The sequence below is a fragment of the Bactrocera oleae genome, chromosome 2, assembly GCF_042242935.1.
Source record: "Bactrocera oleae isolate idBacOlea1 chromosome 2, idBacOlea1, whole genome shotgun sequence".
In the NCBI taxonomy this organism is placed as follows: domain Eukaryota; kingdom Metazoa; phylum Arthropoda; class Insecta; order Diptera; family Tephritidae; genus Bactrocera; species Bactrocera oleae.
The window spans coordinates 6,667,820-6,686,895 of NC_091536.1; the positions used below are offsets into that span (position 1 = coordinate 6,667,820).

Sequence of the window (19,076 nt, forward strand, 5' to 3'; positions counted from 1 at the left end):
TCATACCATAAAATCCCTAACAAAGTACTGATCGAGTTGATTCAACAAATATGATATCAAGCCTCCACAGCTGGAAACTTCTTCGCAGGAATACAAAAGATCTCTTTTTTTTTGGTGTCTCAGCAAGTATTTATTAGTTCGTTAAACAAGGGAACCTCTTGAGCGCTTCTTCCGATAAACAGATCTACATAATACAAATGGATCTAGAATTATATCCGACTTTTTATGTTTTTACAACTAAAGAACGTTTTTCTAACACAAGTTGTTTGTTGGCAAATAACCTTTAAGATCTGCCATAAGAAGATGCTAATTGAAAATAGTGATTAGTTACACCATATAGTTATGTGCATTTTGTAACTCAATATATGTATACTCGTACATATATATTTTTTTAAAAGTGCAATTACCACATCAAGGCTTAATTTCAATTAGAATACTGGCAAACTGCAAACGTGTCGGTCCAATGATCAACAACTGATTACAGCATTAACCAATAACAATCAAGCGATTACGGCCAAAAGCGCAGTGCAAAGAAAACAACCGAGACCATCTAAAATAATAGACATCGAATAAGTTTCGCCACCACAACGTCGGCACAAAGACGCTCAAAACCAAACGGTGTCACTTGTCACAGCCGAGGGGGAGTAGCAGTCGCTCTCGGCGGATATCAGATAGTGCTTTAACTTGTGGCGTTCATCGGTGCTAGTTAAGTGCACAGCGGTTGTTAGTAAGTATGTTTGGCCTAAACTATGTAGTCAGACACAAATTGGCGGTCGCTTGCGCGCCTGACTGTGTATTCGCCCGCCCCTGTATCACTTCCAAATGGGTTTGTTAAACGGAATTATACTTTATGCGTCATTTCAAATATTCTTAGGCTGTCTAACGAAGCAAAGAAAAGATGCAATGGCACTTTGTGCGCGAACTGGACTAGAAACAATGAGAGCAATGTGGGTTCGTAGGGGTTTATGCAATCGGTCGGTTTAATGAAACAATTTATTCTTTTGTAACAACTGTAAATTGGTAACAAAATTTAGATCTGAGTAATTCTCTATAAACTCGTAAATGTGGTTTCAACATGAAAATGCAAAAAAATGTTATTACTTTCCGATTGGCATTAAAATAGATAAGAAAAGCTTAAGATAGTTGCTGAAAAATGCTCTGCTGACGAAATATAATCGCTTAAGGCCAGAAACATAACTAGAAGCAAAGTAACTAAAAATAAAAATAAAACAGTTTAGCAATAGAGCATTAGATCTTCCTGCGAGATTCTGCTCCATCACACATGACAAAAATCACCAAGCTGTAAAGCAATATTCCTGGTTTCATAGCTGCAGATGTTTAACCATCTGGTAATCCTGATTGTAATGTTTTCTGCCGCTACAACAACTAAATTTACTTCTATAAAAAACGACCATCGTAACTCAGTAACAGATTCTACAGATAACTTTATTTCCAATTAAAATACACTGTTCTGAAAATTGAGAAATAAATTTATCAAATAAATTCTTCTAGAATATGAAATGGAGAGCATAACTACCTATTTACCTAAAATTTAAGATATTTTTATTTTTCTCATGTCAAGTGGAGCACTTTATGGTAGGAGTAATAAAAACCTTTAATAAAGAATCCTTTTAAATTATAATAGCTTAACCACAAATTTCCTATAAATAAAATTAGATAGATTGGAATTAAACATCCAAAAAATATGATGTTCGATATGTATCGAAGCAATGTAATGTAACCAATTTTGGGTTTTTTTTTTAATAACCTCAAGTGTTGAAGATATATAGGCACTAAATTCGTCGTAAGCCCGAAAAGTATCATATTCGGCATATATAAGTTAAAGGAAGGTATGAATTACAGAAATTCTTTCACCAAATCATATTGAGTTAAGAGAAATATTCTCACCTACTCTTATTTATATAGCCAATGGAGATTCAAAATGGTATTGCATTGTAAGTAGGCATTATTGTGGAGCGATTTTATTATTTTTCACACTAAAGCACTTCTTGCATGTCAATTACAAAATAAGGTTAAAATCAGGGAAGTGCTTTGTGAGATTAGAAATTTAGCCTAAAAGTGGGCGGCCCTTATGTTGGTCTGTTAAATCATCCTTACTAAAGAATTTTTCGAGAATTATAACAATAACGGTATCTCTAAGTGCAACGATGCAAAAGGATATCTATTGCTTGGAATAAGGTCGTGATACGCATAACGAATTGCACCAATAAGTAGATTATCTTTAATTGGTCTACCATTAACAAATGTATAGAACTGAGTTGAATTGCTACTATTTTCTGCAGAGATGTTTAAACTTTTTCTCGCACTTTTAGTTGTTGTAGGGAATATCGTTATATAAGAGGTAGTCGTGGTTAATGGCATATAACATATTCACTTATTGGCAAAAATGGAGATTCAAAATCATCAATTATAATATTATTGTTATTTCATGTCTTCAATTTGGTATAAGTTAATGCATTCCAAAAATATAAAAATATCGATATTATTTAAAAATAACTACATAACTTTCATGACTAGTATTTAATGAATATAAAAAGCATATACCTAAATGAAGTGTTTGATGAATTTTTATATAGGCACACCATTCTCCAAATGACTGTTATTCACAACTACATTATAGATATGTACACATAATACACTAAATTATATAGTAAATAAACTTATGAATTAACTGAAATATGTATGTTCAAATACTCACTTGCCGCCTGCATTATTAGAAATCCGATCACAAAGAAGTTCATCTTTCGCCAGCGTTAATACAACAAATGCAATAAAAACCAAATTATCAGTTGCTGTATATATGTATTACTAATTTTAAGTTAAACTATGTCGGTATTTGCCGTTCGAATATTTCAAATTAATTTACACCAATATTTTTTTATTTATTTTTTCACTTATGTAGATATTTTGTTTCGTTTTAGCACACTGTAGACACACGAAAATCTGTAGAAATGCTAATTTTTAACATACCAAACTGAAATCATAAACGATAGCATCAAAAATCACATATCACAGGCACATTTGGAAAACGATATGCAAACAGTGTTAAGAAATTATGCACAGAAAAAAAAAAAACAAAATTCAAAAAAAACAAAGTTTAAAAGTGAAAATACGCGTGGAAAATATAGCTCGAAGGAAGTATATGCAGTTAAGTATGTCTATATGTAAATTACTTGATATTTTGGGGCATAAAATTGATTTTTTTTCTCATATTTATTCGAGCAGCGGGAACGCATGCGCACAAACACCAACTTTGGTTTTTTTTTATTTGATTTTTGCTGATTTTTACACCTTATGAGCACGTATTCGGTCGACTGCTGCTATGGGCAGGCAACTTGCATATGTAAGTATAAATTTTTCTTATTAATATTATTTTTTTTTTACATGTTTTATCTAATAATTTTAATTTTTAAAATAATTTTTAAAATAATTTTTTGTATTTTACAAGTTGTCTATTATATAAACCTTTTAAACCACGCACTTTAAAAAACGCATAAAATATTTTACTTTTTCTAAGTGGCAACATAAAACAAATAGTTTTGTGATCAGTCAACGCGGTTCATTTTCAACGACAAAAAACAATAACATCTTCTCAATGAACAGGTGTATGTATGTATCTATAAAAGTAAATATTTATCAAGCAGTGTGTAATCAAATTTACCACTAAACGCAAACAACTATAATAAAATGATAAAAAAATATAAAAAAATCAAAGTGTATAACAACAAATATCACTCTCTCTTTCCGTATGCAAAGTAAAAGCGGTTTTTTCGATATGCAAACAACAACAAAAAACTCGCTCAAGAAACTAAAGTAACAGCAAACAACGGCGAATGACCGAATGATTGCTGGACAACTATCGATCGACGATAACGAATAAACATGAATACGAATAAATTGCATATGCATGAAAAAAGTGAAAATTTTGAGAGGCGTGCACTTGACATGTGTCATCTCTACCAGCATTTTGTCAAAAATACGCCTAATTAGTAACAAAAATTTATAATAAAAGCAATTATAATGACAACGAAATACTGCTCCTGTAAATTCGAAACTCTTGAGCACATCAAAATTTATTTTTCTGCGTAAAAAATATCACCAGCGCTGCTTTACACTATAAATACCAGTGCGACTCTGCAGAGTTATAAAGATCGAAAAAGCAAGCAAACTTGACAGTTCATTGCAATAGAGTCACAAGTTTTGTATTGGAGAAATATCAGCTGGCCTCCATAAAAAAAACTTGATTGAAAATTTAAACAACTGCATTAAGTTTTTGGAATCTAAACGAAAATATTTAAACAATCTTAGACGATTTATCTTCTTTATCCGATAATTACAAATTTTCCTACTCATTTTTGCATTCTAATATTTTTTGAGAAAGTGCTCGCATAGGGTTTTAATTCAGATTATATGCTAGCGATAGCTATTTTTGGTCAATGTACACATCAATTTTTAAAGATTTCGAATAGGTTCCTTTTCAAAGTCGCAACAGTAGAGTTATAGCCGAACATTTCAGCCACACAAAACTGATCAGAAATAGTGGATAGTAATCCAACAATGAAATTGGGTTGACTGAGTCAAGTTTTGAAGTTTTCATATGTTTTATCAACATTCCAAATAGATAAATTGATACAAGTTATATACACCACGGATTTCGTAAGTATTCATACCTCATTGTCAAAGCAATATTGTGTTAACTTTATGGATTATTAATGATCTCGAATATAATAGCAAACTCGCCATCTTGCACTAAAAATACAATGGTTACATTTCAGTAAATAGCAGAAAAAGTAATTGTACTTTCGAGTCCGAACGTCAAATGGGAGTCACTTACGATAACGTCAAGTTAAAACGGTCGTGGTCGGATTGCGGTGAGCGGCACAAACGGTGACCACATCAGGATTGACTGTCAGAAAGAGTTCGCTGTAAGTTTGGTAAGATTAGCAGGGAATCATCTAAGAGCCTCCTCCCCTACGGTCTTCGCTTGACCTGTACTGCCTTATGGACAAGTAATTAGCACCTGTTCCTGTCTGTGTCGGAATGCTAGTGAAAAACTCATCCCCACACATAACTACATAACAGAATGTTAGATATAGATAGCTTAACGACAACTTACGATAACTTCACACGGTAATAAACGGTATAATCGTACATTTGGTTAAAACGCTTCATTCAAAGTCACATATGTGTGTACATAATTTAAGAGTAATAAATGACAGTTAAGCGGCTGCTTCAGTGAGAGCGTAAGCTCTTTAATCAATGATATTGCAGCATCGAAACTTGTTTTTATTTTTATTGCTATCACTGTATATAGGTACTAGCCATGTCATGATACTGTTGACACCGACAAGTGTTTCTCTGCTTCAATAAATAGGGAAATAATATTGAGTTTCACAGGGCCTGCTTACTGCGCTTCTGTTTGCCTGCTACAAAGTGTTTGTATATTTGTCGTCTTATATGTGTTAATCTATATAATAACATGTTATTAGTGGTATTTTATATTTCTTTGGTGTTGTTGTGAAGTGATCGACGTAGCTTCTGCTTCTATTTGTGATGCACCTCTTGTAGTTGTCGGACGAATAGAGTTTTAAACCGCCACTTAGCGGCTGGATGCTTTCTCTTACTGGGAATTTGCTCGAAAACTTGATTTAATATATACATATGTATATCAAATATTATTACCAAATGAACTAGAAAGTGATTACCTGTTTTTGTTTTAGTTAATAGTTACTTATGGTACCTGTTGTATAGAACTGACATAGCCTCTTCTTATATATGTATGTGGTTTGCGTTCTGATTTATCCCATTAAATGGAATTTCTCACAATTTCTTTTGATATCCCTGCATTGTTAACGGATTTTATGATTAGCTTTACTTCTACCGAAATTCACTCGAAAGTTTGGTATTATCGGTTAAGAGGCAGCCAGGGTTTCGATCATCGGTTAGTTCAACTAACAGTATGAAGCAAATTCTAACGAAACTCTTAATCTAAACAAAATTTCGTTTAGAAAAGTCTTTCTAAAACCCTTTGGGAATCCTAAGTCGTTGTAAACTTTCTTAATGCAATTCATGCATCCAAATTGTTTCGAATATCGACGTGCAATTCCGTATAAAGATAGCAGAGGCTATCAAAATTCCTTATTCATAGCATACAGCTTAGATATGCATTGCTTCTACTCGAAACTTATAACAAAGTAATGCATTTATTTTGGTAAAAAAGTGGAATACAGGGTTCAAAAGAGATACTTTCCTATAAACTATAAACTCAACCAAATAGAAAATTACGAAATGAATATGAAATGGGTGAAAAGAACCCAATATCAAAATATACGTTCTTGTGGTTATCACCTTTTTTTGAAGATGATAATTGGATATAGTATTAGGAAATGTGTATTACTTTAACATTTATGTATAAATTTACCGAAGTGATAAATTTAAAATGTTCGAAAGCGTTGCCACCCTTATTAAAAAACTTAACTAAAAGGCACTGAAAACGTATGAAAATAATACAAAATTTGGTATATAAAAATTATTAACAAAATATTTTTTGAGGTTGCCACCTGATTTGAAAAGAAAATAAAAAATTGAATTTGGTAATATTTTTTGTTTAATTTCGCGATAGCACAAGGTGATCTCTTTAATAAAAACAATATATTTTGTTTTTTTATAATATAAAATGTACATGCGCGTCCGACTGTGTATTGCAATAAATTTTTACCGGATATTAATCTATCAACACAGCAGCACTTACTCATACAGGCAAATGCCTCACACGTTGCGCACACAAACACGCAAATAATGGTAAAAAAGTTAGTTGGCCATTAGATTAAATCAACGTCATTAAGTCAGGCTTTTGCAGTCATACATTTCAAGCGGCCGCTAAAGCGTCAGACATGTGCCATGTGCCACCATTCGTGTGCACATTAATATTAGGTACGAAGATAAATAAATATGTATACTATTATTTACTGCAGACGTTCCATTTCGTTCCGGGTGTGAACATATAATTCGCCTATAAAAGCAATAAGCCAGCAACTAACCTCAAAAAAGTGCCAAAAAAATTATTACAAATGTGAAAGAGTTGAAGAGCGTGTGGCAATGTAAAAAGACGTGTAAAAAAATGAAATAATGATAACTAAATAGTTTATAAACAATTTCAATCCGGAAGTACCACGTTTGTTGTTGAATTCAGATTAAATTTAATAATTGGCAGAATTATCACATTTGATATTAAAATGATATAAATTAGAGTTCATTTCATTTCTAATTAAATATTTTTTAACTTTTGAGTCATAATGTTTTTGCCACTGCAAAAATGGCATAGTTTGGATTAGTAAAAAATATTTGAAAATATTTAAATATACATACAGGTTGGTTGAAAAGTCTCTTCACTCGAAATGAAAAAATACTGTTTTTGGTACGAAATATATTTTTTTATTCAATATAATCTCCCTTAACTTCAATACACTTATTCCAATGATCCTCCAATAATTGTATGCAATCCTGACTTTCCGGAGGCTCTGCAAATTACCTGTCTACGGCTGTAATAGCTTCTTCATTCGATGAAAAATGCTTTCCACGATGGAATTTTTTCAAGTTTCCGAAGAGGTAGTAGTCGCTGACAGCCAAATCTGGTGAATCGGTGGATGCTCAAGCGATTCGTACTTTAACTCGTTGTTTTACCTTTCTGCAGATAATCAATCAACAAAACTCCTTTTGTATCCCAAAAAACTGATGCCATAACCTTCTTTGCATATCGTTGTGACTTCAGCTGCTTTGGAGCTGAACAACCAGCTTCAGTCCACTGTTAACGTTCTTGTTTTAATTTAGGTTCGTGGTGGTAGATCCAAGTCTCATCCATAGTTATAAAACGAAGCAAGAAATCGGTTTTATTTTGCTTGAAACGCACCAAATTATGCTTACAAATTTGTTTTCGATCCAGTTTTTGTTGGATTGTTAATGTGTGTGGCACTAACTTTTCAAACATCTTTTTCATCCATGTAAAATATGAAGTACTCGTTCGTCTGAGATGCCTATGGAATTAGCAACTCCCTTAGTCAAACTTGGATCTTCACTAACAATATTATGAACTTGCTCAATTATTTCGGGTGTGGTTGCGGTTTTTGGTCGTCCTGCTCGTGAATCGTCTTCAAGCCTAGTATGACCACCTTTAGATTCACCAGCCCAGAATTCAACTGTGTGTCTTGAAGTTTAGCACTCCTTATACACCTCTAACACAAGTGTTCATAAATTTCCTTTGCCTTTAAACCTTTCAAAACAAAGAATTTATTCATTGCGCGATATTCCATTTTTACCATATTAAAAAAATACTCTGACACGTAAACTTCAAATGGCTTGTAAACAAAGAATTAACTGTCAGAATGACTTGTAATTTTTGTAATTTTGCATGTGTTCTCACGACAGATGTACCAAATTGAGAAAAAAAAGTAGTGCTATTTCGTGGTGAGAGCAGACACTTCACAACCAACCTGATATGTTATGTATATACGATCGTATCTAGGTAACGATTAATAGTTCCATATACAAATATATGTATGAAATATTTTTTATAAAATCTTTGATAAAAATAAGTTTAATGTTCTTGGAGAATTTTTACTGAATGCCTAAACTGACTTGTAAACGAATTATTAATTAATTAAAAGCATAAACGTAGTACTATTAAAAAGCAGCTGAGCACCTCAATGGGTCCGAAACCTTGTTTTGGAGTGGGAATTTATGTTTTTGTCATTCCTACTAAGATGTAAAAGATTGATTAGTCGTTTCAAAGAGCCCTTAATTAAGTCAATTAGCAGATTTACTACTAAAAACGAGATATTTTGATTGAGACTCAAAGAAATTTTATACAACATGTGCTCCATTACATTGAGAGTTAAGCGAATGCAGTGAGAGCGATAAAGAGCGTATAAAAGTGCTTAGAAACCAGACAGATTCTTTCAGTCATACATATATAAATATAACACCAATTTTAGGTTAGTGAGCGACCTATATTTTACAAATGGTTTGCAGCATGCGTGTAGAGCCAAAGAAATAAAGTTTGGTACAAAATTTCAAAGCTATTGTTTCTTTATAAAAACATTTGTTTGAAACGATTTTTATTGGATTTCTGTATACACAACCAGGCCACAAAGTCTTTGTCCTAGTAATGAAAGAAAGAAAGTTTCATTGAATGAGAATATGGACTTTTACCGTTCCACCACCACAATTTTTGATTCCGGTTTCTAGAACAGGTATTTCTTTACATCTTGACCTCGTCATTTAAGTGAAAACTTTTTCCACTAAGCTACTTTTTGAGCCTGAGAACAAAGATATAGACGCTGTGAGCCTAATTTAGCGAATATGGTGCGTGGAGGACTAGTTCATATCGAAACTTCGTAAAATTATCGCTACGGAATGAGAAAGAATAATTAAAAAACGAGGCCATCCTGAACAGGGCACATCATGTATGGAAACCAGTTTCTGAACGTTGACTGTGTTGGGGGGGCGTGATTTACGTGACGCTCGCAAAACAATGTTTTATCAAAAAAGATAGCGCTGCTTTGGTGGTAATAACTTAAGAACCACTAAATGAAATGTTATGAAGCTTTAAACTAGAATACTGTCTAGTTTACGCTATTAATCTATGGGAAAAATATAAATAAAGATGATGAAAATCATGACAAAGACTTTATAGGCAATGAAGTATATATGCAAAATTAAATATTTTTAATCCCACTGACAGTAAATTTTTTATAATTTTTATAATATTAATAAAAATAAAAATCTCATAATTTTGTCTATGAAATTTTGAATTACGCGATTAAAAAAAATATTGTATTATCTCTTGCCATTTAAATCCATTTTTGAAACGCCTCATCAAATCATCAAATCAATGTATTGAAATTTCTCTGAGAGGAAGAAGTAAGCCAGCAGCATTTGCAATGCACAAATATTTGATTAACCTTTAATAACAAAGTTTTTTGTATTTAATTAGTATGACTTCTTTAAATATGTATCTATATATATTTTTTTCAAAATATTTAGTTTAGTTTCAAACAAATTTCACTACTCTCTCTATGTACTATGTAACGGTTCAACTTTTTTAAATGGCTCAGCACTTAATATAAATCATATTACTTATTATTTTTCATTTTCCATAATTAATTTGTGTTTAAAATGCATTCATTCTTCACAAAATTTAATTTACACGCTTATCACTCAAACGCATGCCTGCTACAACAACATTGTCAATCACTTAAAAATTTCATTATCTTTCTCCAGCACTTTCCAGCGCCAGCGCTTGTTACCAAATACAGTTATTTAGGTCACACAGGTTTTTTCTCGCATTTTATGCTTTTATTTTTTATAAATACATTTTTTTAATTTCATTTTATGACATGTGCGCATGTGTGTAGCAGCAATTTTAAAATTTTGTTTTTCAGACGTTTCACTTTCGAGTGATTTTTATTTTTTTTGTAAAAACCTTTTGAGGACCAAAAATACACTCCTCTTATTTATTTACTTTTTTTAATTTCTGCAAATTTTTTATGCTTCTAATAAATTGCACAAGGTTATATGTTTCTTCATTGATTGTTTTTACTTACACACACTTATCGCTTACTAGCACGTTGCAAAACGCCGCAATTTCAAATTGTGGTCGAAAAAAAATTAACTAAAATAAACAATAAGGATATATTGAGCCGCAAAAACGTGTTAACTGTTGTTCAATAGCTTGGAGTTTTTTTTTTTAATTTTTTTAGCTTTTTTACACGTTTCTCTTTATTCTAAGTCGTCGTCGTTACACGCTCGTTGGACTGCGCCCAACTGAAAGCTATATGCTGCTCAAACACTTTGAAGAAATACTTGTGCTACGAACTTTATTTGAAAAACAACTCGTGAAATCGCAGCAAGCGTTGGCCACTTGCACATCGGTGCGCTGTAAACGAAAGACTAAAGACACAAACTCCACACTCAGCACAAGTGAGCTGCACTGTCTGCAAGATAAAACTCACCACCGCAATAATAACAAACGGTATAAATTGTACACAAGAAAAAACACAAAAACAAAACCAATTTATAATGGTATGCACATGCTCTAATAAAAATGAACAGCTCGAGTAGTTAACAGTGCCGCTAACAGACCACTGTTAAGATCTTTCATTAACATTCTCAACTGCTCTTATGCGCATACTGAGAGTTAATAGTGTTCGCTCAAGTGACTAGCGACTATTTGGTAAATTGGAAAGGTGCTTTGGCGCTTATAATTGAATAATATAAGCGAAATACCCATGAGTACACACACTCGCACACATACTTTATTATTGTTTTCAAGGCAGCAACTCTCTGCTCGCCAGTGTAGCGTTTTGTCTTTTAAATTTGGACTTTTTTTTTGTTATGGTGGCGAATTGTATTTACCGTACAACAACAAAGCTTCATTTCCAATTGTTCTGCAACAATCGTTCACCAGTTGAGCATGCTCCACGTTTATTATTTATTTATTTTGTATGTGTTGTTTTTGTTAGCTTCTGTCACTAGGCATATTTAGAGACACTCTAAGTGGGCTTCAGTGGGCTTGCATGTCTTACAATAACAACTATACAATAACATTAAAAGCCACGTGTATATTTGCCTCTATGCTTATGTTGTCGTTGTGGTTGGTTTTTTATTTTTTTAATTCAAAAATTTCGTTAATGAATTTGTATATCGTGACGCCTCTTCTACTTCTTCCGCTTACGATCGTTTAGATAACCGCAAATTAAGCCCAATTAACACTAGGTTTTTTTGAAAGATTGATTTGCCTTTGCTTCAATTTTACTTTTGTGCCGCTGAATTTGTTGTCATTGTTTGTTGCCATTGTTATGTTAAATTATTATTTCTATTTTACTTTATTGTGATTTAAGTACTTTTGTTACATATTGAAAAAAAAGGCTTAAAAAAATTAATCATTTACAAACTATAGATTATGCAAAGGTCAGTCAAAAAAAAGTTTAAGTTTTTAAAGAGGTCCAGTTAAAATATTCAGATAGTTGCACCTGACTTGAGCATATTATTAAACTTACAAATACTTTATAGCCAAAATCACAATCCATCGAACCCAGCTGAGCCATCTTCATCGGCTAGTTACGTTTTATCGACATATAGTCAAAACAAAAAAAAAAAAAACAACAGATAACACAATTACCCGTCTCGGCATTTTTTAAATATAATACGGAAAAACAGCTTTAGCTAAAAGCTGAGCTTTATGTCCAGTAATATTATAAACCTGTGTCCCAATGTAAAGAGCTTGACGACGAACCGATTGGGTTAATTTATTTTTCCGACGCTTCTTTATTCAGTTGAAAAAAGACTAAAAATCGTAAATAAGATGAAATATATGGACCCATAGGTGTAAATAGACTCACGCTTGGCTTTTCCGAAAATAACTTTTGAATAATCGAGGCTTTACGCAAATGTCTAAGGCAATGTATTAACTCCCCCTAACTTTTCAATATATTAACCTTTTTATGCTCTTGCAACATGTTGCTACAGAGTATAATAGGTTTTTTCACCTAACGGTTTTTTGTATCACCTACAACAAATCGAGATAGATATAGGCTTATGTGTATATAAATGATAAGGATGACGAGATGAGTTAAAATCCGGATGTCTGTCTATCGTCCGCCCGTCCATCTGTCTGTGCAAGCTGTAAGTTAGGTAAAAATTAGTACATCGTAATGAAACGTGGTACACATATTTCTTAAGTAAGAACGAGTTCGTAGATGGGCGTAATCGGACCACTGCCACGCCTACAAAGCACCATTACCCGAAAACGTATAAAGTGCTATAACTAAACCGTAAATTACGGCACAGAACTCAAATTTGGCACAACGAATCTATTTAAGGAGGGTCCCCTGTGGTTTAAAAACCTTGAAAAAAGTGGACGTGGCCCCGCCCCCTAATAAGTTTAATGTATATATCCACCAAATCAATAAAGTTACATATATCACCCAAATTTGCATACAACAAATATATTCAACACGTCTCATGATAGTGTGAAAATAGGTGAAATCGGGCGATTTCCATATACCGGTTTGGTTTAAAACTACTAAAAGTGTGATAAATCAATAACTAAATGCGTCAGAGATATTAAATTTTAGACCTAGTACGGCACAAGAGGGCTTTATAGGAGCCGATATCAAAATTGGACGGTAGGCGTGGCACTCCCACTTTCAGTTGAAATCACGATTTTAACCAAATTCATTACATAACATTCTTACAATATTCCCATGTTACAGTGCGAAAATGGAGTAAATCGGATTACAACCACTCCTACTTCCCATATAACACAATTTTAAATTCCATCTGATTCTTTCACATTCCAGTTGACAAATAAAGCACCAATTAATATATCGGGATAAAACTTTGCACGAATAGCCCCTCTAAAGTGTGCCATCTTATAAGCAAAAATTGTCCTAATCGAACCAAAACTGTTCAAGTCCCTACGTACCCAGTGCATATAATTGACTTTTTACCGACAATATCGGTCAATGTGTGAGATATATAATTAAAATTCGGAGTTAATAATTTCCTGTTGATAGTATGTCTGAATATTAAAAATGGGTTGAATCGAGACTTTATACCGGATATATCGGTCAATATGTGAGTTATCTCTTGCTTGCTTGAAAATATGATCTCAAGTATACCTCAGCAATGTCAAAATTAACTCATTTAGCCTATCACTTTCTCTATCTCCAATATAGCCTGTATAATTTCCGACTTTCCACTTGACAAAATGTGTGCTACTTTAATAATATTAAATGAACAAGGTTTTTTAAAAATTGTTTGAAATATGAATGAAATTGGTCGAGACATTGGTCCAAACCTTATATCTCTAAAATAAATAATTGCGAGACTCTGTCAGTTGAATTTATATTCAATATATAATATCTCATTTGAAGATGATTTTAATACAATTTTAGCTATCGGGAAGTAAAATATAGTAATAAAAATAATAAGTGCGTCTATGATCTATAATATAACTTAATAAAATACCAAATTTGATTGTAATCCATCTACAGTTTCAACATTTTTTAATAAAAAGTTTTCCTAACACCTAAAGGTATTCTATCTAAACGTTAAGTTCGGTTGCACCGAAGCTATAATATCCCTTATAAATAAATAAGTTTACATATAAAAACTTAATTTGGCCAGGTCATTTTGTGTGGCAGCTATATGCTATAGTGATCGGTTCTGAACAAATTTTTCGGTGATTGCACCGTTGCCTTGAAAAATAATCTATTTCAAGTTTCGTGAAGGTACCTTGTCAAATAAAAAAATTTTATTCAAGGTCTGTACAGATCGATATTCAAAAATTGAAGGACTAGTTAGCGTATATATAGTCAGACATGGCTAAATCGGCTTACCTCATCACGCTGATCATTTATGTACACACCTCGTAGGGTCTCCAACGTTTCCTTCTGGATGTTACAAACTTTTAAAATTGAGGGGAATTATGGTTCTGTGATAAAAGGAAGATTAGTATTTATGGTATTTGCTTTCTCTAACTCTCCCACGGAGTGAATAAAAAATATCCTTCGGAGAAAAAACGAATTTCTCTCTTTAAGACACAACCTTCACAGGAAATTTTTAAATGTAATCCATTTTGTAAATAATTTACTATTGAAAACTGGACTTCTTTTTTTATAAGATTTTACGATAACACTCACAGCCTAAAGCACACCTTGAAAAATGTTATATTACAAACAATATATTTTCTACGTATAAACAAATATTTTTAAATTATTTTGTACCGATTACTTTTAAAACGGGTACTGAATGAATTATAACATCTACTCAACTCACTTGGTTGTTGGCCTTTAGCGATGCGGCACGATCAACGCTGGCTGTCTATATAGAACAGCTGTTGCCTTTGTCAAAGTGTGATAAGAATTCTTTCGCGTCGGCAATAAACGCAAAGAATAACAAATTCAATTTTAGTTTTTCTTTTAATTCATTTACCGAATCATACAAATTTTATTATTCTTTGAAATTTAGTAGATAAGCTAAGATGTATACACGATTACTGAAACAAATTCTTACATTAAGGTATATAAGTTTTTACGACGAAATATAAGTATATACAAATTTCAATTGCACACCGTGATTACATAAACATGTGCTCCATGTAATAGTAAACACTATACACTAAAAATCCAAGTTGTTAATTTTCAGAACTTACAGCACGAAAGCAGATACGAAGGTGCAAGTGCGACCGATCAACAAAATTCTGATAGCCAATCGTGGTGAGATCGCATGTCGTGTAATACGTACTGCACGCCGTCTTGGTGTACGCACCGTTGCCGTTTACTCTGATCCTGATGAGCATTCATTGCACGCATCGCTCGCAGATGAGGCGTATCGTGTTGGAGAGGCCGCATCGGCTTCCTCATATTTACGCGGTCAGCACATAATTGATATTGCCAAAAACGCTTCTTGCCAAGCAATACATCCAGGCTATGGCTTTCTTTCCGAGTCTGTAGAATTCGCCGAATTGTGTCAGCGTGAAAATATTGTATTTATGGGACCACCAAGTACGGCTATACGTGATATGGGCATCAAAAGCACTAGCAAAGCCATTATGGATGCTGCCGGTGTGCCCATCATCAATGGTTACCATGGCGACGATCAAAGTGATGAGCGTTTACAAGCAGAGGCAGAAAAAATCGGTTTTCCTCTCATGATTAAGGCAGTGCGTGGTGGTGGTGGCAAAGGCATGCGCATAGCAAATAAAAGTGAAGAATTCCTAACAGCACTCAATTCGGCGCGCCATGAATCGCAGAAATCATTCGGCGACAGTTCAGTACTGTTGGAACGTTATGTACGTTCGCCGCGACATGTCGAAGTGCAAGTGTTCGCCGATCAATATGGGGAAGCGGTATATTTGTGGGAACGTGACTGTTCAGTGCAGCGGCGACATCAAAAGATTATCGAAGAAGCGCCAGCTGTGAGTATATTGCATGCACATATTCATAAGTGTTAATTAAATATTTTTTCTAATAGCCTGGTTTATCTGAGCAACTACGTCGCGAATTGGGTGAAGCTGCAGTGCGTGCCGCCAAAGCTGTGGGTTATGTTGGGGCTGGCACCGTAGAGTTTATCATGGACAAAGAAGATCTTTCATTTCACTTTATGGAAATGAATACTCGTCTGCAAGTGGAACATCCAATATCGGAAATGATCACTGGCACAGATTTGGTTGAATGGCAAATACGTATTGCAGCCGGTGAACGCTTGCCACTGACGCAAGAGCAAATCGGACGTAAAGGACATGCATTTGAAGCCCGTATTTATGCTGAGGATCCACTGTGGGTCCCAATATAGTTTTTACATATTTTAAAATGTATTTTTAATCTACTTTTTATCTTGAATACAGTGGTGGATTTCTACCAGGTGCTGGTCCCTTACGTTATCTTGCCACTCCGCAACCAAACGAGTTTGTACGCGTTGAAACTGGCGTACGCGAAGGTGACGAAGTATCCGTGCATTACGATCCAATGATTGCCAAGTTAGTTGTTTGGGGCGAAAATCGCACGCAAGCTTTGAATAGCTTCATTGCACGACTGCGCGAATATCATGTATGTAGAGACTACTCAACATTAAATTTATGTTAACCACAATAATTTAACATTTTACTTGCAGATCACCGGTCTTCAAACAAATATCAATTTTCTCATAGATTTGGCTGCTCATCCGGAATTCCAGCAGGGCAATGTTCATACCGGTTTTATAGATCAGCATTTTGATACACTCTTTCCACCCATCGAAATCAAAGATGAGCAACTTTGTAAGGCAGCTACCGCCTTGGTACTCAATGAGATGCAAGTCTTCGGCAGCAACGCCAGCATAAACGATCCATTCAATGCAACACAAAATGGACGCATAAACTATTCGCTGATTAAAAGCTACCAGTTGAAAGCAAATAATAAAGGTGTGAAAGGAAAATTTTTAAATTTAAAGTTTTTAGTTATTTAATGATTATTAAAATTGAACGTATTTCGAAAAAATAGTCTACAACGTGAAAGTGCGATATGACAAATCCTCTTTCCAAGTGCAAGTCGATAATGGTGCGTGGAATAATATAAAATCCGTACGCATTGTCGATGGCGACCGACTGAAAATCAGAGCAAATATTAATGACAGCATTTCAACATTTAATGCCAATATTGATGGTACAGAAGTGACACTATTTTTAGATGTAAGTAATAAAATTCCAAAACTAAGAATACTACTCCTTACGAGACGTTCTGACCTTTTAGCTGAATAGCCATTATCTTAAGCTGAATGTAAACAATTTTTAGCGATTGGTGTTTCTGGCTATGGATTATTTCTAATAATATTTTTAAAGTATTGTTACTAAAACTCTTCTCTATTGTAGAATGGGAAACTGAGTTTTGAGCTCGTACAGCCGAAATTTTTAAGTGCACTCTCTGATCAACACAGTGGCGTCGGTGGCAACAAAATAGTCTCACCAATGCCAGGTGTTTTGGAGAAAGTATTAGTTAAGCCTGGTGATACGGTGAAAAAGGGCGACAGTCTAGCAGTGCTGATAGGTAGAGTATAAATAAGAATAAGTTGATATAATATTTTTGCAAGCAAATTTGATTAAATACTCATGTTTATTTAAAACTTTTTCTTTAAAACTAAGATTATCAATTTATGTAAACTCTAGATTCTTCTATATTGTTCTAATAAAAGCTTTCCAAATTTTAGCAATGAAAATGGAACACATCCTCAAAGCTCCACAGGATGCGAAAATTAAGTCAATTGGCGGTGCTGAAGGCGATAATATTGCCAAAGGAGCGGCAGTTATCATCTTTGAAGATGAGAAAACTGAATAAATTTCGAAGTGCTGAATTGTTCAACAATCGTACCAGTGGAAATTGCATTTACACAACTATACAGTGAATAATTATATTTTTTTTTATTGTGGTGACTACAAATTATTATAAATAATGCATTTATTAGTTGTTAAATAGGGTTTTGTTATTTGTTAACATTTGTTTATAGACAATAAAAAATAGTTGTTTGCCGAGTTTTGAAGCGATTGTATTTTGGTTTCAATGACATATGCAAGCAGTTTTCAAACAAGGCTTCAAAAAAACTAAGTCTGGGCGAATATTTTAGAGTTGAGCGAAGATGAACAAAGAACCGTAAGGTATATTTTGATTCTAGAAATCCGGGTCCGCTCCGAATAAAAGACTCAATTGTCGTTGAAAAATTATTAAATAATTGTCGTGTCAATTATTTAATATTAAGTATTGTGTACCATTCATTTCGAGGTTACGATCGCAAATAGAAAAGCATCCACGTTCCAATACCTTCGAATATGAGCACATATGTATATTGTTAATTACTTATATCAAATTAAAGTACAATTTTAATTTTACAACCAGCTAATTTATCCCCTTAGAAAAAATAATTGCAAAGAGAATTTTGAAATGTTAAGATTCATTCATTTTTCATATTTTATTATTACTTCTCTTTTATAATTATAATTAATAATAATAATAGTAATATTATAAAGCCTTTTTGATTTGATGTATATTTCACTTTTTTATTTATTTCACTTAAATTGTTAATTTTTTAATATGGATAATTTTTTTTTTAATTTTATCATCATTAAATTAAAAAATATTTATTTTCTGTCATTCTTTACACAGCGTACGCGTCTCGATTTCTTTTCTGTTTTTTTTTTTTAAATAGTTTAAGTGAGTTCTTTATTTTGCCTATCCACATATGCAAAAGTAAAATTGAAAAATAAATGTTATTAAGAAAAAATATAATAAAAAAAACTAAATTAAAACCAATAGTTTAGCATAAAAACCTTTTATGTCACGTTTATCATAGAGTATTTTTTTCGTTAATTCATTACGAAACATATATTTTCAAATATAAATATGCTTTCATAATAATTGAATTGAATATATAAATACAATTCACTTTGTCTAATTTATTATTTTCTCTATTATTTAAATTCGAACTTTTTTTCAATTTTCATAGACATTTTATTATTCTGAAAA

General features: G+C 33.0%; 2 protein-coding genes across 5 annotated transcripts in view; one reads left to right on the forward strand and one right to left on the reverse strand.

Annotated features, from left to right (window-relative positions):
- mtg (mind the gap) overlaps positions 1 to 10,962 on the reverse strand; it is a 44,709-nt gene extending 33,747 nt beyond the window's left edge. For 2 of the 4 annotated variants that reach the window (XM_014230017.3, XM_036373291.2), the window contains exons 1-2: positions 10,623 to 10,950; positions 2,720 to 2,995 (exon numbers count right to left, since the gene is read on the reverse strand). In XM_014230017.3, coding sequence (XP_014085492.3) covers positions 2,720 to 2,762 — 43 coding nt within the window. In that variant the 5' untranslated portion in view covers positions 2,763 to 2,995; positions 10,623 to 10,950. Of the gene's footprint in view, positions 1 to 2,719; positions 2,996 to 10,622 lie in introns of all 4 variants that reach the window. The other 2 variants (XM_036373290.2, XM_070107728.1) reach the window with 2 other exon arrangements.
- A 3,999-nt stretch (positions 10,963 to 14,961) lies between these two features.
- On the forward strand, positions 14,962 to 18,096 carry Mccc1 (Methylcrotonoyl-CoA carboxylase 1). Its single transcript, XM_070107738.1, has 8 exons — positions 14,962 to 15,102; positions 15,229 to 16,000; positions 16,057 to 16,359; positions 16,428 to 16,631; positions 16,696 to 16,984; positions 17,064 to 17,251; positions 17,432 to 17,606; positions 17,767 to 18,096. The coding sequence occupies exons 1-8, from the start codon at positions 15,065 to 15,067 to the stop codon at positions 17,892 to 17,894; spliced, it is 2,097 nt and encodes a 698-aa protein (XP_069963839.1). The 5' UTR covers positions 14,962 to 15,064; the 3' UTR covers positions 17,895 to 18,096.
- The last annotated feature ends 980 nt before the right edge of the window (positions 18,097 to 19,076 follow it).